The sequence below is a fragment of the Oncorhynchus masou genome, chromosome 17 (assembly GCF_036934945.1).
Source record: "Oncorhynchus masou masou isolate Uvic2021 chromosome 17, UVic_Omas_1.1, whole genome shotgun sequence".
Lineage (NCBI taxonomy): Eukaryota > Metazoa > Chordata > Actinopteri > Salmoniformes > Salmonidae > Oncorhynchus > Oncorhynchus masou.
Window position 1 is genome coordinate 18,625,338 of NC_088228.1, and position 23,760 is coordinate 18,649,097.

The window sequence follows — 23,760 nt, forward strand, 5'->3', positions numbered from 1 at the left end:
CATCAACCAACTAGACCTGGGTTCAAACACTATTTTAAATCATTTAAAAAATACTTAATCTGTGCTTGTCTGACCTAATGGACCAATAGAATAGTCCCAAAACTGTAAACCCCACCCATCTGGCACTCTAGGCAGGCTCGAGCAAATGCTCAAAAAGTATTTGAAAGATTTCAAATAGTATTTGAAGCCCGGGCTGAAACAAACAGGCTCCTGTCTCAGAGCCATGCATAATTAGCAGGTTTATCAACCAGCTGTGAAGAAACTGTATTATTTCTGTATTTGAAGGAAAAATGATCATGAGAAATGTACCCAGACCTTTGTGTAAATGCAACCGGCGGTTAGATACAGAAATGCTAGCCTTTCAACCAATAACAGAAACACAAACCCAGCTGTTTATTTTAAACCCATGCTTCAATGATTCCAATTTCAAAAGATGGGGCTCCACGACTCCATATCTGATTATATTTCATACATTGACACAAGAGACACACTTGGGCTGTTTCTCTGTAAATACATGTAAACCAGCTATCTATTCTCTTTTCCATTAGATATTATGCCAGTACTGTACATGTGGGCTGCACCCTATTCCCTATAGCGCACTACATTTGACCAGGGCCCATAAGGCTTTAGTTAAAAGTAGAGCATTAAATAGGGAATAGGGTGCCATTTGGAACACATGTCATTGATATGTAAGACACAGTTTCTCTGTAAATAAATGTAAACCAGCTCTCTCTTATGGATGCCGTTTGTGTCCAAAGGGCACCCTATTCCCTACATAGTGCTCTCCTTTTGGCCAGGACCCATTGGACTCTGGTTAAAAGTAGTGCACCATTTAGAGAATAGGGTGCCGTTTGGGAAGCACTTAGACAGCCTCTCTACAGACACCGAAGCCCTTTGGTCTTGATGTAAATGACAAGACTTTTGCTGTGAGATCTATACTGTGTGTCAATGATGAACATGGGCTCTCAACAAGCGTCATTGTTCAAGGCCTATTTTCACTTGAACCCCTTGTTTAGCAAAGCTTCACCAGGAGGAAACTGACCTTTATCTAAAACGCTGTTCATGAACACACTAACATGAATCACAAATAGGCCATGATTCATCCATTCAACCAATGACAGTGTGTGTGTGTGTGTTGGAGAGTTTTGTGCTGCAGAAGCAAGGGGCCATATGAAATCAATCAAGATTACACAAGCTGATACCAGGCCCCATATTACTCGAAGTCAATGGCCTAGAATTACAATGGAATGTTTAAACAAACAGGTTTATCCAAACACAACTGGCCTTCATAGAATTACAATGAAATGACACCACAAAGCCACAGGCTGTTTCTTTGACCAGGCATCGGGGAGACATTTATACAATACATCTCTGCCGTAAACAAAGCTGCTTCTTCAAATATTCATCAAGCGGGAATCTGTATCAGCAACCAATGACTAAGCTGAATTGATGAAGTACTACAGTGCCTTGCGAAAGTATTCGGCCCCCTTGAACTTTGCGACCTTTTGCCACATTTCAGGCTTCAAACATAAAGATATAAAACTGTATTTTTTTGTGAAGAATCAACAACAAGTGGGACACAATCATGAAGTGGAACGACATTGATTGGATATTTCAAACCTTTTTAACAAATCAAAAACTGAAAAATTGGGCGTGCAAAATTATTCAGCCCCTTTACTTTCAGTGCAGCAAACTCTCTCCAGAAGTTCAGTGAGGATCTCTGAATGATCCAATGTTGACCTAAATGACTAATGATGATAAATACAATCCACCTGTGTGTAATCAAGTCTCTGTATAAATGCACCTGCACTGTGATAGTCTCAGAGGTCCGTTAAAAGCGTAGAGAGCATCATGAAGAACAAGGAAAACACCAGGTAGGTCCGAGATACTGTTGTGAAGAAGTTTAAAGCCGGATTTGGATACAAAAAGATTTCCCAAGCTTTAAACATCCCAAGGAGCACTGTGCAAGCGATAATATTGAAATGGAAGGAGTATCAGACCACTGCAAATCTACCAAGACCTGGCCGTCCCTCTAAACTTTCAGCTCATACAAGGAGAAGACTGATCAGAGATGCAGCCAAGAGGCCCATGATCACTCTGGATGAACTGCAGAGATCTACAGTTGAGGTGGGAGACTCTGTCCATAGGATAACAATCAGTCGTATATTGCACAAATCTGGCCTTTACGGAAGAGTGGCAAGAAGAAAGCCATTTCTTAAAGATATCCATAAAAAGTGTTGTTTAAAGTTTGCCACAAGCCACCTGGGAGACACACCAAACATGTGGAAGAAGGTGCTTTGGTCAGATGAAACCAAAATGGAACTTTTTGGCAACAATGCAAAACGTTATGTTTGGCGTAAAAGCAACACAGCCCATCACCCTGACCACACCATCCCCACTGTCAAACATGGTGGTGGCAGCATCATGGTTTGGGCCTGCTTTTCTTCAGCAGGGACAGGGAAGATGGTTAAAATTGATGGGAAGATGGATGGAGCCAAATACAGGACCATTCTGGAAGAAAACCTGATGGAGTCTGCAAAAGACCTGAGACTGGGACGGAGATTTGTCTTCCAACAAGACAATGATCCAAAACATAAAGCAAAATCTACAATGGAATGGTTCAAAAATAAACATATCCAGGTGTTAGAATGGCCAAGTCAAAGTCCAGACCTGAATCCAATCGAGAATCTGTGGAAAGAACTGAAAACTGCTGTTCACAAATGCTCTCCATTCAACCTCACTGAGCTCGAGCTGTTTTGCAAGGAGGAATGGGAAAAAATTTCAGTCTCTCGATGTGCAAAACTGATAGAGACATACCCCAAGCGACTTACAGCTGTAATCGCAGCAAAAGGTGGCGCTACAAAGTATTAACTTAAGGGGGCTGAATAATTTTGCACGCCCAATTTTTCAGTTTTTGATTTGTTAAAAAAGTTTGAAATATCCAATAAATGTCGTTCCACTTCATGATTGTGTCCCACTTGTTGTTGATTCTTCACAAAAAAATACAGTTTTATATTTTTATGTTAGAAGCCTGAAATGTGGCAAAAGGTTGCAAAGTTCAAGGGGGCCGAAAACTTTCGCAAGGCATTGTAGCTAGCAGCAGTGGCGATAATAGCATGTCTTGGTGTGTAAATCTTGGTGGGGTAAACATTTTTTTTATGCATGCCAACAAAGCCACTACACAACACAACACTAAACAATACATTAATTGCACTATAACGGTGACAAACAGTGCACAGAAACCATTAGGACCTACATCAAGCTGTCCCAACAGCAGAGCTTTCTTTTCAGCACCATGGAGTGAATCCTGCTACACCTGGCTATAAGTGGAGCCTTGTCTGGCAGCAAAACAGCTAATTCTGCCTCATTTATTGCCCTTAAAAAAATATATAGCTGATATGGATGACTTGCTTAAACAAATGTGGTTTCTACTGACAATTAAGATGTTCAAACTATGACAAAGGAAGGATGAGCAGATAAGAGGCAATCTATAATTCGATTAAGACACGAATGAGCTTTTTTCCATCTACGTAATATTGCAAAAATCAGAAACTTAATGTCCAAACATGATGCAGAAAATGTAATCCATGCTTTTGTAACTTCTAGGTTAAACTACGGCAATTCTCTACTTTCCGGCTACCCAGATAAAGCACTAAATAAACTTCAGTTAGTGCTAAACACGGCTGCTAGAATCTTGACTAGAACCCCAAAATTTGATCATATTACTCAAGTGCTAGCCTCTCTACATTAGCTTCCTGTTAAGGCAATGGCTAATTTCAAGGTTTTACTGCTAACCTACAAAGCATTACATGGGCTTGTTCCTACCTCTCTTTCTGATTTGGTCCTGCCGTACATACCTACACAAGACACAGGCCTCCTTAAGGTCCCTAGATTGTCTAAGCAAACAGCTGGAGGCAGGGCTTTCTCCTATAGAGCTCAATTTTTATGGAATGGTCTGCATACCCATGTGAGAGACACAGACTCGGTCTCAACCTTCAAATCAAAATCAAATCAAAATGTATTTATATAGCCCTTCGTACATCAGCTGATATCTCAAAGTGCTGTACAGAAACCCAGCCTAAAACCCCAAATAGCAAGCAATGCAGGTGTAGAAGCACGGTGGCTAGGAAAAAGTATTTATTTATCAAGTCTTTATTGAAGACTCATCTCTTCAGTAGGTCCTATGATTGTGTGTAGTCTGGCCCAGGAGTGTGAAGGTGACCGGAAAGGCTCTGGAGCAACGAACCACCCCTGCTGTCTCTGCCTGGCCGGTTCCCCTCCCTCCACTGGGATTCTCTGCCTCCAACTCTAATACAGAGGCTGAGTCACTGGCTTACTGGTGCTCTTCCATGCCGTCCCTAGGAGGGGTGCGTCACTTGAGTGGGTTGAGTCAATGGCGTGATATTCCTGTCCGGGTTGGCGCCCCCCCCTTGGGTTGTGCCGTGGCGGAGATCTTTGTGGGCTCGGCCTTGTCACAGGATGGTAAGTATGCTCTCTCTAATTCTCTCTCTCTCGGAGGAGGAGGACCTGAGCACTAAGACCATGCCTCAAGACTACCTGGCCTGATGACTCCTTGCTGTCCCCAGTCCCCTGGCTGTGCTGCTGCTCCAGTTTCAACTGTTCAGCCCGCGGCTATGAAACCCTGAACTGTTCACCGAACGTGCTACATGTCCCAGACCTGCTGTTTTCAACTCTCTAGAGACAGCAGGAGCGGTAGAGATACTCTGAATGATCGACTATGAAAAGCAAACTGACATTTACTCCTGAGGTGCTGACCTGTTGCACCCTCGACAACCACTGTGATTATTATTATTTGACCCTGGTGGTCATCTATGAACATTTGAAAATCTTGTCCATGTTCTGTTATTATCTCCACCTGGCACAGCCAGAAGAGGACTGGCCACCCCTCATAACCTGGTTCCTCTCTAGGTTTTGGCCTTTCTAGGGAGTTTTATTTTCTTACCTCCCTGGCATGTTACATAATTTATGCAGTATACAAGACATTTTTGGACTCGTCTTGTAGTGCTGTGCTCACTTGAACAGGAAGATGGTGCGGTGGTCCTTCTTGTGGGCAAATTTTGTCATAAACTTTGTCAAAGTCTGGCATTGTCTGGATTTATGGTGCTTTCAATACAACTGAGAACTCTGGGGGGGGGGGGGGGGGGAATAGGCCGAATCATGACGTCAGTGATGATGAATGAATTCCGAGTTGGATGACCGTTTCGAAAAGTAATATCCCACAGTCTCAACATCAACAGTGAAGAGGCGACTCCGGGATGGTGGCCTTTTAGGCAGAGTTCCTCTGTCCAGTGTCCTTTTGCCTATCTTAATCTTTTCTTTTTATTGGCCAGTCTGACATATGTCTTTTTCTATGGAACTCTGCCTAGAAGGCCAGCATCCTGGAGTCGCCTCTTCACTGTTGACGTTGAGACTGGTGTTTTGCGGGTACTATTTAATGAAGCTGCCAGCTGAGGACTTGTGAGGCATCTGTTTCTCAAACTAGACACAAATGTACTTATCTTCTTGCTCAGTTGTGCACCGGGGCCTTGCACTCTTCTTTCTATTCTTGTTAGAACCAGTTTGTGCTGTTCTGTGAAGGGAGTAGTACACATCATTGTACGAGATCTTCCGTTTCTTGCATACAATAGCCTTCATTTCTCAGAACAAGAATAGACTGACGAGTTTCAGAAGAAAGTTCTTTGTTTCTGGCCATTTTGAGCCTGTTATCGAAACACACAAATGCTGAGGCTCCAGATATTTAACTAGTCTAAAGAAGGCCAGTTTTATTGCTTCTTTAATCAGAACAACAGTTTTCAGCTCTGCAAACATAATTGCGAAAGGGTTTTCTATTGATCAATTAGCCTTTTAAAATGATAAACTTGGATTAGCTAACACAACATGGATGGGAACACAGGAGTGATGGTTGTTGGTAATGGGCCTCTGTACGCCTTTGTAGATATTCCATTCCAGCTACAATAGCCATTTCCAACATTAACAATGTCTACACTGTATTTCTGATCAATTTTATGTTCTTTTAAATGGACAAGAAAAAATACTTTTCTTTCACAAACAAGGACATTTCTAAGTGAACCCAAACTTTTGAACGGTAGTGTACGTGCTTTCAGTTCGTCCCATTTATTTTTTTCAGCGATTTTCAGGACGGAAGGCATGGGCAGATTAGCTACTCGTCGCCTGATCCTCAAAAGACAACTGAGATTTCGCAGAAAAAGATCAGGGTTTCAGTGTAAGAAAAACTCTTCGTCTAATCTGAGGTGAGTAATCTCAGTTCTGATGTCCAGAAGCTCTTTTCGGTCATACGAGACGGTAGCAACAACATTATCTACAAAACAAGTTACGAACAATGCAATTTTGTCTTTAACAAAATAGTTGGTAAAGAGGCGATAAGACGGCAGCCATCCCCTCTGGCGCCAATGTTTAGCTTCTCGCTAAACAAGAATGAACAATCCTCTAATGGTTCAATTTTGAAATTGGGTAATGCATCAGCAGGTTTCCTTGTCATGTCAGTCATTGCAGACCTTATTAGAACTTGTCAGAAATGTCCAGAACAACTCAACCCATGTCAGCCAACGTTTTTTATCTAGGTTTTTTAGTCCATTGATTTTGTTGTAGCGCTCGAGTACCTCAAATATCACATGAACACACAAGAGAATATGTATAATTGCAGGAAATTTGCTTTAAACCTGCAAAATGTTATCTCAGACAACAAGAGGGGTGTGAACAGTTTGTCAGTAACTTGTACCCATAGAAATAGACGTGTGGGGGGTGGGGGGCACGGGATGTTCTCTAATGGAAAGGGCGGCTGAGTGAAAAAGTTAAGGAAACCCTGCTCTAATCCCTGAGCCAATCAGAAGTGTGAACTATACCTCTAACCCTGGGCAGATAATAACATGCTGACCACATCGCTCACGTCGCAAAATAAATGTACACCTACGTGTTATTCAATCGTTGTGGCCAAGCACTAAAATAGAACTTGGTTCTATTTGTGACGCTCAAAGCGCTGCTGGTCCTGCCTCTCCCATCTCATTGTTTTTAGGTGCAAATACCCACGTGGGTGATTGAAAGATGAACTCAGTTCATCTTTATGGTAATGCATCGTAAAGTTGGTTGCCAACCGCCATATACAGTCCAAAGAAAAATAAGCCTGAAGGGAGGAGCGATAACGAGAAACTCATTTGATTTACCTTTTTATCTGTGGATTCATTGTTTATATCCCAAGACAAATTAGCTAGCAACAGCAAGCTAAATTGACATAAATGTTTAATGCTTTTTGACCTGTCCCCAAATTATTTTAATTGGTTCAGAATTTGTTTGAATATTTCAATCTGCGTGTCCTGATTGCATCTGGTGTGGGTGAACAAAATCAACTTGCGCGCGTGCGGTTTCTTCAGCATGTAAGGCCACAGACAGACACACTACTTCCTGTAATAACACACAGATCATGTAGTTCAAAGGTAACTTCATTCTCAGATTAGTGCGATCATGTCAGATTACTGGGGTGGGTAATGTGACACACCCTTGTTGGATCCCAAATGGAACCCTGTTCCCTATATCGTGCATTACTTTTGACCAGGGCCTATAGTGCTCTGGTCAAAAGTAGTGCACAATGTAGGGTATAGGTGGCCATTTAGGAAGCAGTCCCAGACTGTGGTTTAACTGAGTTTATTCTGAGATTTGGCTGTGGGTTTGGTGTGTTGGACTCCAGACAGGAATGACCTGGTTGTAGATTCCAGCTGATAATATCAGGCTGATGTCATCCATATGAATGGATAATACCGTGGCCAATTGGTCATTAATATGTAATGTTACCTTGACCTGGGAAAACAAATCGGGACTACGGGTGTTCTTTCTGTGTGTTACACACATACACACTTACCGTGGCAGAGAGCTGTACTGTCTCTGCGCCTGTTGGAAGGCGTCTCTCTCCTCCTGCCTCTGTCTCTGCATCTGCATCTCTACAGACACAGAGTGTCGGCCTGTCTGTTGTCTGTCTGTCTGGTACGGACTTGGACTGGTGTTGGTGGTGTTCTGCTAAAAGAGGAATGGGCCAACATCCTGGTTATTCAACACACAACTTTCACAGACACGTACTGTACACCAGAGCCATGTATTTAGTGTTTGGACATTGAGTTATGTAATATGATGCATTTACAGTACATGAACACTTAGAAATTGAACGTAACTTTAGTTCTGTGACATGAATCTACGGATAAATGGAATGCTCAAAAGCACAAACATGGCGTCCATTCTAAAAGTTGGCCGAACTATCTAAATATATAGCTCTGCAGTACACTTACCAGGAGGCATCCAGAGATGACATTACCTGTCCTTGTCCTTCATTGCTCAGGTAAAACGGACAGAGAGGTTAGGTAGGATGGAGGACCATGCTGGAGATGTAGGGACAAGTGAGATGTGATGAATGTTAAGTAGATGTTAAAAGGGCCAAAGCAGCAGTTTTTATCTCAGTATTAAATCATTTCTGGGTAACAATTATTAAGTACCATACTGTGATTATTTTTCTTTTTAATTAAAAAAACCAAACAAAGTCATTTCTCAAGCATGATTTTTGCTTGGACAGCCTGGGAATGGTCTGAGTGGGAAGGGCAGAAAGAGTTGGAACTCTTTCTTATTGGTCTAATAACTAAATTAGACTCCAACCCACCAAAGCAGGTTGATATTTCAGGCGGTCTTTTCAAACAGCGCTTACACTAAAAGGGCATTATCAAAATTTTCAAAGTATAATTCCAACCTCATAGTATGGAAATAGATACAACAGGAAAATCACATTTTTGATTGCACTGGGCCTTAAAAGAAGCAAGTAGCTGTTCCGCTGACATCGTGACAGGGCTTCCTCCCTCCTCCCTAGCACAGGTCATTAACCCGCCTGAACACACAGAGTGTACACCACCGTACGGCAAGGCACCTTGGAATAGCATCATCATTTAATTATCTCCAGCTCCTCCTGGCAGATGACTGCATCACAAATGGCACCCTATTCCCTAAATAGTGCAAGAATGGATAAGGTCCTAGTCAAAGGTAGTGCACTATATAAGGAATAGGGTGCCATTTGAGAGAGACATCCCATATCCTCCCTGGAACATGTCGGCGTAACTACTAACGACCACACCTTTGTTCTTCTTCCCCATCTTTCATTAGCCATGAGGTGGGTATAATGGCTGCCGATCAGTCATAATACAAAGGCAATCTAATTATTTTTATGGGCAATGCCAACTATTCATACAGTGCCACACTAGTGGTGGGAGGGCCATAAAGAGATTAGTCCTGTCATCGCTGAGAGGACTTCCGAGACATGCACATAAACATAATGAATCCCTGCAATCATCGGGGATTGATTGGCATAACCTGGGCTGTTGCCGTGCTGTATCTGTTGCCATGGCGACACCAGACAGAACATGGAACAAGGCCAGGGACACGTAAAGGCAGCTCACCTCCATCCATGTCACTAGCTCTCAGTCATTTTCAGATATGAATTTTACTGTGATTATACACGTACAAGTAAATTACAATTTGCAATATGGGGGAGTATTGGGGAATGATCCCTTTAGTGTCTTGAAATAATACCTTAGTAACATGAGGAAACACCAGTAGATAAAACATGACCCAGAAGACCTAAAGCTAATGGAGGTATTAAAATGAACAATACAGTGTGGCAATATAGCGCTGCTGGCGGAAGCAGCCAGTCGATGCACTGATCTGTGTGGTAAATGACTTCAATAAAGGTTCCCCAATGCAACCACAACACAGATTGGATATCTATCCATCAGTCACTGTGATGGAATTAGCCCACGGAAACTAGGGTTGTGTTCTGTAGGGCACACCATAGCAAAACTCTTTGTAATGGAAAGTGCAAAATCGGTGTTCTTACTTAGCAAGTTCAGGTAGTACCCAGTTCCAAAACATTTTCTACCTACTGAACTTGCTCTCCTCTACAGTGAGAAATATACCATCCACAGGGGTACCAATCAGGGGATGTAGAGCTGTCTAACTGCACTTCAGCTAACCAGGAACACCTAACTAAACAGCATGCAGAACCGGATAATTAGGGATATGATTCTGCAGCCCACAGAAATTAGACAGGCTGGACTTCAGAGAAATTGGACAGCAGGCCTCAACAGGCAGGCTGTAGAGGAGATAATGCACAGAGCTGACCAGATCTTTAATATCAATACCTGCTAAGAACACTTACAGTGACAGGGTCAGTGCTTCCACGTGGCTGTAACACCTATACTCTCCCTTCCCTGTTTACCCTATGGGCCCTGGAATAGAATTCCATTCACCTTGTGTATGTTCCATGATGGGTGGGTCAGCGGACATATTGAGATAACCCACTGCGATTCTATTCCTTTGGACTTGACAGTCTAGATCAGGCACTGTGGCCACTACAGAAGGCATGATGTTGATTGAGCACTCTGGTCAAAAGCAGTGCACTATAGAGGTCGACCAATTATGATTTTTCAACGCCGATGCCGATTGTTGGGAGACCAAAAAAGCCGATACCGATTAACCGGCCGATTTAAAAAAAATGTATTTGTGATAATGACAATTACAACAATACTGAATGAACACTTATTTTAACTTAATATAATACATCAATAAAATAAATTTAGCCTCAAGTAAATAATGAAACATGTTCAATTTGGTTTAAATAATGCAAAAACAAAGTGTTGGAGAAGAAAGTAAAAGTGCAATATGTGCTATGTAAGAAAGCTAACGTTTCAGTTCCTTGTTTAGAACATGAGAACATATGAAAGTTGGTGGTTCCTTTTAACATGAGTCTTCAATATTCCCAGGTAAGAAGTTTTAGGTTGTAGATATTATAGGACTATTTCCCTCTATACCATTTGTATTTCATTAACCTTTGACTATTGGATGTTCTTATAGGCACTTTAGTATTGCCAGTATAACAGTATAGCTTCCGTCCCTCTCCTCGCTCCTCCCTGGGCTTGAACCAGCAACACGACAATTAGCGCGCGCTAACTAGCTAGACATTTCACTTCGGTTACACGAGCCTCATCTCAGGAGTTGATAAGCTTGAAGTCATAAACAGCGCAATGCTTGATGCACAACGAAGAGCTGCTGACAAAACGCACAAAAGTGCTGTTTGAATGAATGTTCACGCACCTGCTTCTTCCTACCACCGCTCAGTCAGATACTTGTATGCTCAGTCAGAATATATGCAACGCAGGACACGCTAGATAATATCTAGTAATATCATCAACCATGTGTAGTTAACTAGTGATTATGATTTATTGTTTTTTATAAGATTAGGTTAATGCTAGCTAGCAACTTACCTTACTGCATTCGCGTAACAGGCAGTCTCCTTGTGGAGTGCAACGAGAGGGAGGCAGGTCGTTATTGCGTTTGACTTGTTAACTGTAAGGTTGCAAGATTGAATACCCTGAACTGACAAGGTGAAAATCTGTCGTTCTGCCCCTGAACAAGGCAGTTAACCCACCGATCCTAGGCCGTCATTGAAAATAAGAATGTGTTCTTAACTGACCTGCCTAGTTAAATAAAGGTATAAAAAATAAAAATAGGCAAATCGGCGCCCAAAAATACTGATTTCCGATTGTTATGAAAACTTAAAATCGGCCCTAATTAATTGGCCATTCCGATTAAATCGGTCGACTTCTAGTGCACTATATACGGAAAAGGGTGCCAGCTATATATGTTCCTGTTTTCCATAATGTGGCAATTAGTATAGTAGGGAAAAAATAACACAAAATGACTAGATTTCTTTACGATTCTGTAAGAGGTTGGTTATTCAGAAATAAATTGTGATTGCAATAATGTCCGACTGTCCCTTTAATGTTGCTGTCATGGGAACATTATGTTCTATCAGTAATGTAAACAAACAATGCAGTGATATTCCCATAGGGCTCTGTTCAAAAGTAGTGCACTAACTAGAGAATAGGGTAACATTTGGGACATAACCTACACAGAAGTAGTCAGACCCCTTACATTTTATTGTGTTACAGAGTAGGATTAACATGGATGTAATTGTTATCAACAATCTACACAAAATACTCAGTAATGTCAATGTGGAAGTTTTTTAAAGATAAATAAAAACGTCATAACCAAAATAGTCGTTGCTTAAGTATTCAGCCCGTTTATGAAGACGAGCCTAAAGTAGTTCAGGAATAACATTTGGCAAAATAAGTTAAATGGATTCATTCTGTGTGAAATAATAGGGGTTGACATGATTTTTATTTGACTAACCCTTCCTCAGTCCCTCATACAAACAACATCTGTAATGTGTCAAGTATTGAACTTCAAGCCCAGATTCAACTACAAAGACCAGGGAGCTTTTCAAAAGCCTCAAAGAGAAGTGATTGGTAGATGGGTAACAAAAACAAATCAGACATTGAATATCTCTTTAAGCATGGTCAAGTTAATGATGCTGTGGATGATGTATTAAACCACCCAGACACATCAAAAGATAGTCTTCCTTCTGAACTGAGCTGCAGGACAGGAACTGTTCAGGTATGTTACCATGAGACCATTGGTGATTTTAAAAAGCTACAGAGTTCAATGGCTGTGATGGGAGAAAACTGAGGATGGCTCAACAACGTGCTTACCAAGAAGACAGTGAATGTTCCTGAATGGCCATTTAATCTCGTTGAAAACCTATACCAAGACTTGAAACTGGCTGTGATGGGAAAACTGAGGATGGCTCAACAATGTGCTTACCAAGAAGACAGTGAATGTGAAAACCTATACCAAGACTTGAAAATGGCTGTGTAGCCATGATACCCGACATCTTGACAAAGATTAAAGAATATTTAAAACATAATAATGGGCAAATGTTGCACAATCCAGGTGTGCAAAGTTCTTCTGGACATTCGTAATCCAAAGGTGTTTCTAACATGTATTGACCCAGGGAGCTGAATACTTATGCAACCACTATATTTTCATAACATTTTGTTTAATCTTTAAAAAAAACGCATTGGCTACTTTAACAGAGTATTTTGTGTAGATTGTTGAAAAAAGTTGACAATTAAATCCATTTTAATAACACTAATCCCAACTGTGAAGAACTCAAAGGGGTCTGAAAACTTTTACAAGACACTTCATATGCATGTTGACTGTTCAGAGAAACAGAGTGGCGTTGGAAAGCACTCTCCCACACATTACACACAACTTACTCAATTATAGGGTACTAGTATCAAACAGAACTCAAAACAAGACCAAGCCCTTTATTTGATTTATCATCAGAGAAGCCCAGGGTCAGTACGCATCAGGCGTCTCAGAGTAGGCATGCTGATCTAGGATCAGTTCTGCCTTTTAGATCACAATGAACGATCCAGGATCCGTACTCCTACTCTGAGACACCTGATACTTACAGCCCCAGATGTCAATGGAGTCAGTTCATTAGCTATCAGTTTACAAATGTTGGAAAATTCATTAAAATCAAGCCTTAGACAACACAATATAAACACGAACTACTTCATGTTGACAGTCTAAACCAGCTCGAAAAACGTCACCGCAAATTACAGGTCTATATGATAAAAGTTGAATAAGTAGAAATGTACGTCATATGGACAATGTATAAGATTAATACAACAAAAGTCAATAAATACATTAGTGCTTATAGGAAAACAATATCATACAACAACAGACATATTAAAGTAGCGACTCTCAAACATTAGGCAAATCATTTTGTTGATATTCAGATATTTACATCATAATTGACCATGTAAAATGTATACTTAAGGCATACTGCTGGTGCAATGGAAGAATTGTGTCGTTTTTAATCGAGGGACCAAATACCTTCAATTAGGTCATGGAAAGGTCTCCAATTTTGTTCAGTTTGAATTCTCACTCATTCTAACTTGGTGGCCAACAGCCATGCCATCAAAAGGGAGAAAACCATACCTAAACCCCTATTCTAAAAAGGCACAGTTAAAACCAGAAAGCCACCTTTCACACACATAAAAGAAACCTCCAACAAGGAAACACAATCAGACACATATAGGAGTCCATTGGTCCATGTGAAGGTGGGGGGGATCCTTGTGTTGTGAGTGACAGGCAGACCAACAAATGGCACTGATGGCAGATTGGATGACAAGGGTGGTATGAAGGGAGTGGTGGTGGTGATGGGGGGCGGGGTTAGAGGTCAGGTGAGCGTGCCAGAGGGACACATGCTCCAGGACACATGCCAGTGGAGAGGTTGTTTGTGCCCCAAATGGCACCCTATTCCCTACATAGTGCACTATTTTAACCAGGTCTCAGCGCTCTGGTCAAAAATAGTGCACTAAATAGGGAATAGGCTGCCATTTGGGACGCAAACATTGTTAGAGTTATCAGAGCTACACAGCCTGGGTTAGGTGGGAGGCCTATAGAGGAGTTAAAGAGAAGAGGCTCCATGGGCTGACGTTCAGTCAGTGTCATACTGGATAGTCCATGCTCAGGCCAGGCCCAGTGGTTGTGTTGTTAGTGATAGTGGGAGGCTCCACGGTGTAGCCAGCCAGCCAGGGTGTTAGCAGCCCTCCCAGGCTGGCAGTGGAAGTGGTTAGTGAGGGGTTGGTCCATGGAGAGGCAGGCAGGCCTGGTTCTCAGCCCTGTCTCAGACACTCACCCAGGGCTGCTCGAAGCTATAGGTGCGTCTCCGGTCGTCTGGGTCATCGTCCTCCCTGGCCTGCTGGAACTCATGCCTCAGCCGCTGTATCCGGTCATGGTTGCTAGGCGCTAGCCTGTTGCTGCAGGGGGGAGAGAGAGGAAATACTAGATGAGCGGGGTGGTGGGCCAAAATGCATCCCAAATGACACCCTAATTCCAATATAGTGCACTACTTTTGACCAGAGCCCGTAGTGCACTACATTAGGGAATAGAGTTCCAATTAGAATGCTGTTTATCAGCGTAGCTGGGAAATGGTCCAGAAACGGGTAGATACAATGTATATTTATGATAAGTGAAGGGACTAACACACAGTAGAGCCTCAGACATGAATCAAACTAATAAATAATCCTGTTTTATTTAGAACCATGGCGTACTTCCCAAATGGCCCCACTTTTAACCACAGCCAATGGGTGCTGGTCAAAGGCACTATAAAGGGAATAGGGTGCATTTGGGAAGCAGACGAACAAAGCAGAGTAATGAACAATAGTAACTAGTTTAGCTACATCCTCAGGTCACTCATCACTCACCAGCCATTGTCTTTAGGCCCACTTCATAACAACCAAGCCATTAAAACATCACCTGGCTCACCTGACTAATTACTGAATTGACTTTGACAAGAGCGAAAGAGGGCGGAAGTCTCTGCATTATCCAATGGAGCAGACCTCGTCCCAGAAGCACTGATGAAGATTACATGGGGGGGGAGAGCAAGAGGGGGGGGAGAGAGCAAGAGAGGGGGAGAGGTGGGCTATCTAGACGTACATGAGAGGACAGACAGGTGGAGGTCATCTGTGTTCCCATAGAGTGAAGCTAATTAAAACCAGTGTTAGACTCTGAACAGCCATGTCAGGACAGAAGACCAGAGAGCAGCAGCAGAAGAGAAATCCCAAGTTTACTGTTCAACTTTCAAACAGCCAGTGACTTTTCTAGACATCCTTTTATGATCTCTTAAAAGTACCCCGTCTCCTCTAATTTTAAAAGGAGGACCTTTGAAATAGCTTAATACAAGATCCCAAACATCACCAATAAAGCACTGATTCCAAAAACAGACAGCTAAAACAGACCCATATAAGGCTGTTTGATAATCTATGAAACAGCCTCATATATGTTTTCACAATCATTAACAACATAGCATTGGATAAATAGCTACGTCATTAATAACATAGCATTGGATAAATAGCTACATCATTAATAACATAGCATTGGGTAAATAGCTAAATCATTAACAACATAGCATTGGATAAATAGCTAAATCATTACTGACAAACACTGGTTCCAAAACCAAAGAACAGACCCATGCAGCCTGTATGTGGTTGGAAACTGTCATGCGTGATCTGTCTAATCCCTGTGATATGTAACACAGCCATATACCCTTTGAACACATATGAACCCGGGGCACCATGTGTGCCCCCCTGCCTATAGGTCACAGTCCCATCAGGGGTCACAGCAACAGAACCCCTTTATTATCAGATATTAGCCTGCCATGCAACATGTGAACATATGGCTCGCAACAGAGCACTGGGTTGTTCCCAAATGGCGCCCTATTCCCTATAGTGCCCTATTTAACCAGGGTCTATAGGCCTCTGGTCAAACATAGTGCACTATGTAGGGAATAGTGTGTCATTTGGCAGTGCTGTAGCATCATTTTATTTTGAACAGTCATTGTTTAGAATGACAGTTTAAGAGGACAGTCAGTGATCATAATACTAGGGCAGGCTATTATTGATTTGAAAAAGTAAGTTTGTGCGCGCCCTATCCTTCCTTCATCACAACACTGTGTTTGAAATGGAACAGAAACGTTTGGAAGCTTCAATGTACCACTATCATCAAATAGCCTTAAAAAAAGGGACTTCAATTATCATGGATCGAGAGATTACCTCAGTCTTTTAGTGTTTGCCAAGACTCTTAAATCAATGATAAAACAGAACAAAAGAAATACAGAAGGAGTTAAGAAAATCCCCTGCAGTGTGGTGAGATTTAACATGAGATGAGATTTAACGTTACATCCTATGGACAAGCTCCCTCAATATCTGCTGTGTCTGGCCTGATGGGTCATTGTTTACAGACTTAAGCCTCTGGGGCTCAACAGACTTGGGCTGCATCCCAAATGGCCCTCAGTTCCTTTGCAGAGCCCTATAGGCCCTGGTCAATAATAGCGCACTACATAGGGAGCCATTTGGGACATTGGATTGGCCTGGCTGCTGACTGGGCAGCCTGGAAAGCTATTTATTTCATGTTATGATAGGATGTGCCCTTTGAGTTCTGTCTGTGGCTTATAGCTTGGTCAGGACACAAAGAGGCTGTGAGTTTAGCATAACAGGACGTCAGCCGAGATCCAAACAAAACTACTTAAAAAAGTGCTTGGAGGCCCACCAGTTGAGGGAATAGTAGCCGTGGAATGGGGCCACAGCGCCGTCTCCGGCCTTGACCTGGAGGAGACAGTGGATCTGTCCCCCAGATGCGGACTCCCGTCTGTGTGGCCCTGTGTGAATGTAAAGGCTAACAATGCTTTAATTATTTCCCCTCAGAATCGACAGCAGATGTTAGCTGCCATAAATCTAAAACCTGAAGCTTAGGTTTGAACGGCAAAGAGAAAGTGGTGGGTCAAACTTTGAGCCCTTGACCAAAACTCATCTTCATGCCGATGGAGTTGGAAGCCGTCACATTAGCCTGGTCCAAGATCGGTTTGTGAGTTCTTGCCAACTCCTATGGGAGCTAGACAGTACAAAGAGATCTAGAAACCAGGCTAATGTCACATTACAGTCAAATCAAAGGCTGTCTATAGGGGAACCCCCTACAGTAGAACGTACAGTAAGTGACAGGAGCAGCTGATCCAAAGGCTATCTATAGGGGAACCCCTACAGGAGAACGTACAGTAAGTGACAGTAGCAGCTGATCCAAAGGCTGTCTATAGGGGAACTCCCTACAGTAAAACGTACAGTAAGTGACAGTAGCAGCTGATCCAAAGGCTCCTGATCCCCTGGATTATATCTGAATGGCCTCTTTCAGAACTCCTCTTCCTGGCCGGCCTCAGGACACAACAGGAGGCACCTCACAGATTGGTGCACAGCATAAATGGAAAACACCCATTCTGGTCATATTAATATGGGGGTTGGAGACCAGCGTTTTTATTGGACTCCAGAGGGAAGAGAAGAGTACCACTGGGAGTGATTGAGGCTTTACGAATCCATCTCTGAATGAGCAGTTCATCCCTGTTCAATACTAGGCTGTAAAAGTCAGCTGCTGTTCTGACAATGTTGCCAGCCAGCCTTTCTGTGCACTGTTTTTACTTGACCACTGCACTGACTCATGTTGTTTTAGTCTACATTGTGTTGTGTAAATAAATGTATGCTGCTTTCTTGGCCAGGGCTAATTTGGAATAAAGAGTTCAACTATATGTGGCTTCCCTGCATAAATAAAGGATAAATAAATCAAATAAAACCAGACAAAAAGGAGTCACACATGATTATATGATCATTGGGATGGAGACCGTCTTTGTTGTGATGAACACCCTTGTGGTGTGCCGTTGGTTTAAGGGGAAAGCACTAGTGGCATTTCTGTTTAAAGCCCCCATGCAATATTTGTCATTTTAAATCATCACTATATGTCTAAAATCACTGTGTTTATTTATAAATGAAAATAACTCATTTATTTCCCTGAGCTTACCTGTCTTATCATGTGGGTGTTAGGAAACCAATGTGAAAATGTACATACACAGCCCTGGTTGGCTGGTAAGATTGTCTAGAGGAGGGGCTCCCAACCTAAGAATGAACACTCATTGGTCTATTATAATCAGATCACATTCTGACATGTGGGACACATGCTACATTCCACCTGAACAGGCTGAAATTCCAGCTTTTTTTCCAAACATCTTACACAAAAAGGGCATTATTATAATTTAACAATTTCAGAGTATTATTTTGACATCATAGTGTGGAAATCTCATTTTTAAACTGCACTGCACCTTTAAGCTGAGAGGAAGAGAACACATCTCAAAGGCTGCATTTACACAAGCAGCCCAGTTCTGCATTTTGCTCCCTCTATGACATGTTACAGCACCCTTACAAGTTAACAGCCTTAAAGAGACAAGTTGGTGATGCTGACGATTTCTTTATTTCTTAATGAAATTAGAAATGGAAAAACATGGTTAACCAAAAATCCTTACAAAGCTGTTGCAGATTATACAGGTAATTTAATACATTTAATCAGCTGTGAAGTGCATGGCGATTATGATAGGCACTCGCGCAGAGCTTAAGTTGTGATTGGTGGGTTCACAACCATATTTAGGGGCTCTAGATATATTTCAGTGCTCTTTCTGACACCTGTGATTGGTCCATTGACTGATTGATTTGACGTGATGTATGGAGGCCATAGCCGTAGGACGTAGGGGTGGGCAGTAGGGGTGCCAGGTGTGCTGTAGCACCCCCTGAAAAATCTACATTTTTAAAAAAGCAGACCGATATAGCAGTCTGTAGCTACTTTAGCCCTATGGGCCATGTTCAAAGTTAGTGCACTATAAAGGGAATATAATGCAATTTGGGACGCAACCTTTATCTTTCAGTTACGACGCCCTCATAGCCACCCAACCGCCATCCATCACACATGACATCTCACCAGTCGATCATGGCCTTGACACTGCAGGACATTATGTCAGAGCTCTGATGGTGTAGACTAGGGGATGAACACTTAATACAGTATACACAATCATTTTGCATGCCGTCTGTGCATTCAGTGTATTCATGTAGTGATGTGTAACAGATTCCCAGGGGTTGAAGGCTACTGTTCTATGAAGGACTTTGCAGGAGGCCCAGATATTTCACTATTGTCTGGCTTTGGTGAAACAGACGTTATAAAGCACAATGATGCACGCAGGAGATTAACTGTCTGTATGGTGCAGCAAGGATTTGAGATATGGCACTTATGAAAGATCCCAAGTACTGCTTAGAAAGCTCCCTTCCTAGTAAAAGGAGAGACCGTAATAAAAGGAGGACAAGCAGTTCAATGTATTTGCTGGTTGTAACCTAGTACACAATTGATATATTGGTTTGTAAAGCATGAAATGGTCCAGAAATTAAAAGCACGCCTATACCATGTTACATGCTTTATTACTACTGGTGATGCCATACTTTGAAATCAAAAACCATCTCTCTCCATAACAGCACAATTTCATGTGAGTAAATATCAGGCAAATATCACATTACAGTCTCTGCTGACAGCAGTGTCTCTGGAAATATATGGCTACATTGTAAAACTGAAAAGACAATTAAATCTAATCCATTATGTCTGTGGATTCCAATGTTTACTGTGGAGGATGTTACACATGTGGTTGCATCCCATGGAATGGCTAGCACTTTAACATGGTGCTATTGGAGCAGAGGAAAGCCTGGCTGTGTATGGCTACCGTTGGACATTTACATGCGTTTTGGATCATTGTTTTGTTCTGTAATCATTGTTTTGTTTTGCCATTTCTTAAATCACACTGAACAAAAATATAAACACAACATGTAAAGTGTTGTTCCCATGTTTCATGAGCTGAAATAAAAGATCCCAGAAATATTCCATGTGTACAAATTTGTTGACATTCGTTAGTGAGCATTTCTCCTTTTCCAAGATAATCCATCCACCTGACAGGTGTGGCATATCATGAAGCTGATTAAACAGCATGATCATAACACAGGTGCAATGGACAATAAAAGGCCACTAAAATGTGCAGTTTTGTCACAACACAATGCCACAGATGTCTCAAATTGAGGGAGCATGCAATTGACATGCTGACTGCAGGAATGCATTGAATGTTAATTTCTCTACCATAAGCCACCACCAATGTCATTTTGGAGGATTTGGCAGTACGTCCAACCGGCCTCATAACCACAGACCACATGTAACCACACCAGCCCAGGACCTCCACATCTGACTTCTTCACCTGCAGTATTGTCTGAGACCAGTCACTCGGACATCTGGTGAAACTGTGGGTTTGCACAACCAAAGAATTTCTGAACAAACTGCCAGAAACAGTCTTTGGGAAGCTCATCTGACTGCTCATCGTCCTCACCAAGGTCTTAACCTGACTGCAGTTTGGCGCCGTAACCGACTTTAGTGGGTAAATGCTCACCTTCAATGGCCACTGACGCTGGATTAGTGTGCCCTTCACAGATGAATCAACTGTACTGGGCAGATGGCAGAAAGCATGTATTGCATCGCGTGGGCGAGTGGCTTGCTGACGTCAACGTTACGAACAGAGTGCCCCATTGCATTTTATCGATGGCAATTTGAATGCACAGAGATACCGTGACGAGATCCTGAGGCCCATTGTCAGGCCATTCATCCACCGCCATCACCTCATGTTTCAGCATGATGCTTCTACACCTGCATTGCTTGCTGTTTGGGGTTTTAGGCTGGGTTTCTGTACAGCACTTTGAGATAACAGCTGATGTACGAAGGGCTATATAAATAAATTTGATTTGATAATGCATGGCCCCATGTCACAAGGATCTGTACACAATTCATAGAAGCTGAAAATGTCCCAGTTCTGTCATGGCCTGCATACTCAGCAGACATGTCACCAATTGAGCATGTTTGGGATGCTCTGTATTGATGTGTAGGACAGCATGTTCCAGTTCCCGCCAATATCCAGCAACTTTGCACAGCCACTGAAGAGGAGTGGGACATCATTCCACAGGCCACAATCAGCAGCCTGATCAACTCTATGCAAATGGTGGTCACATCAGACACTGATTGGTTTTCTGATCCACACACCTTCCTTTTTTTAAGGTTTCGGTGACTAACAGATCCATATGTATCTGTATTCCCAGTCATGTGAAATCCATAGATTAGGGCCTAAAGAATTTATTTAAATTGATTGATTTCCTTATATGAACTGTAACTCACTCAAATCTTTGAAATTGTTGCATTTTGCGTTTATATTTTTGTTCAGTGTAAATGCAACAGAATCCTTATTTCACCGGACTGAATGTTTTTTTGCTTGTTATATACAGTTGGGCAAAAAGTATTTAGTCAGCCACCAATTGTGCAAGTTCTCCCACTTAAAAAGATGAGACCTGTAATTTTCATCATAGGTACACTTCAAAAATGACAGAGATTTTTTTCTCTCCAGAAAATCACATTGTAGGATTTTTAATAATTTATTTGCAAATTATGGTGGAAAATAAATATTTGGTCACCTACAAACAGACCTGTAACTTCTTTAAGAGGCTCCTCTGTCCTCCACTCATTACCTGTATTAATGGCACCTGTTTGAACTTGTTATCAGTATAAAAGGCACTTGTCCACAACCTCAAACAGTCACACTCCAAATTCCACTATGGCCAAGAACAAAGAGCTGTCAAAGGACACCAGAAACAAAATTGTAGACCTGCACCAGGCTGGGAAGACTGAATCTGCAATAGGTAAGCAGCTTGGTTTGAAGAAATCAACTGTGGGAGCAATTATTAGGAAATTGAAGACATACAAGACCACTGATAATCTCCCTCGATCTGGGGCTCCACGCAAGATCTCACCCCGTGGGGTCAAAATGATCACAAGAACGGTGAGCAAAAATCCCAGAACCACACGGGGGGACCTAGTGAATGACCTGCAGAGAGCTGAGACCAAAGTAACAAAGTCTACCATCAGTAACACACTACGCCTCCAGGGACTCAAATCCTGCAGTGCCAGACGTGTCCCCCTGCTTAAGCCAGTACATGTCCAGGCCCGTCTGAAGTTTGCTAGAGAGCATTTGGATGATCCAGAAGAAGATTGGGAGAACGTCATATGGTCAGATGAAACCAAAATATAACTTTTTGGTAAAAACTCAACTTGTCGTGTTTGGAGGACAAAGAACACCATACCTACTGTGAAGCATGGGGGTGGAAACATCATGCTTTGAGCTGTTTTTCTGCAAAGGGACTAGGACGACTGATCCGTGTAAAGGAAAGAATGAATGGAGCCATGTATCGTGAGATTTTGAGTGAAAACCTCCTTCCATCAGAAAGGGCATTGAAGATGAAACGTGGCTGGGTCTTTCAGCATGACAATGATCCCAAACACACCACACGGGCAACGAAGGAGTGGCTTCGTAAGAAGCATTTCAAGGTCCTGGAGTGGCCTAGCCAGTCTCCAGATCTCAACCCCATAGAAAATCTTTGGAGGGAGTTGAAAGTCCATGTTGCCCAGCAACAGCCCCAAAACATCACTGCTCTAGAGGAAATCTGCATGGAGGAATGGGCCAAAATACCAGCAAGTGTGTGAAAACCTTGTGAAGACTTACAGAAAACATTTGACCTCTGTCATTTCCAACAAAGGGTATATAACAAAGTATTGAGAACTTTTGTTATTGACCAAATACTTATTTTCCACAATAATTTGCAAATAAATTCATAAAAAATCCTCATTTTGTTAGTCATAGTTGAAGTGTACCTATGATGAAAATTACAGGCCTCAACTTTTTTGCCCCACTGTGTGTGTGTGTGTGTATATACAGTGCCTTGCGGAAGTATTCGGCCCCCTTGAACTTTGCGACCTTTTGCCACATTTCAGGCTTCAAACATAAAGATATAAAACTGTATTTTTTTGTGAAGAATCAACAACAAGTGGGACACAATCATGAAGTGGAACGAAATTTATTGGATATTTCAAACTTTTTTAACAAATCAAAAACTGAAAAATGGGCGTGCAAAATTATTCAGCCCCCTTAAGTTAATACTTTGTAGCGCCAACTTTTGCTGTGATTACAGCTGTAAGTCGCTTGGGTTATGTCTCAGTTAATCACTTTGATTTATGAATTCCTGATTCATGCTTTCGGGAAGAAATTGTCCTCCCTTGAAACTTTGAAGAAGCTGCTGTGGAGCTGGTTGGTAGCTCTGTCAATGTCTGCAGAGTCTATATCCCAAATGGCACACTATTCCCTATATAGTGTACTACTTTTCGACCAGAGCCCAATGGACACTATATAAGGAAAAGGATGCCATTTGGAATGCACATGATGTTTCATCCTTGTGAGTAAGACCTTTCCGTGTTTGTTCCGATGTACATAGACAGAGCTGGCAGTGTGTGTTGGCTCTTGGCCAGAGGAACTGCCCTTTGAGGAGAGTGTGTGTTTTGAGTCGT

General features: G+C 42.1%; 1 protein-coding gene across 9 annotated transcripts in view; it reads right to left on the reverse strand.

Moving 5' to 3' along the window:
* Positions 1 to 23,760, reverse strand: part of pard3ab (par-3 family cell polarity regulator alpha, b) — a 233,326-nt gene that overhangs the window by 3,657 nt on the left and 205,909 nt on the right. For 5 of the 9 annotated variants that reach the window (XM_064992607.1, XM_064992604.1, XM_064992605.1 and 2 more), the window contains 2 exons: positions 14,618 to 14,738; positions 7,895 to 8,049 (listed from right to left, as the gene is read on the reverse strand). In XM_064992607.1, coding sequence (XP_064848679.1) covers positions 7,895 to 8,049; positions 14,618 to 14,738 — 276 coding nt within the window. Of the gene's footprint in view, positions 1 to 7,894; positions 8,406 to 14,617; positions 14,739 to 23,760 lie in introns of those variants that run through there. The other 4 variants (XM_064992610.1, XM_064992609.1, XM_064992602.1 and 1 more) reach the window with 4 other exon arrangements.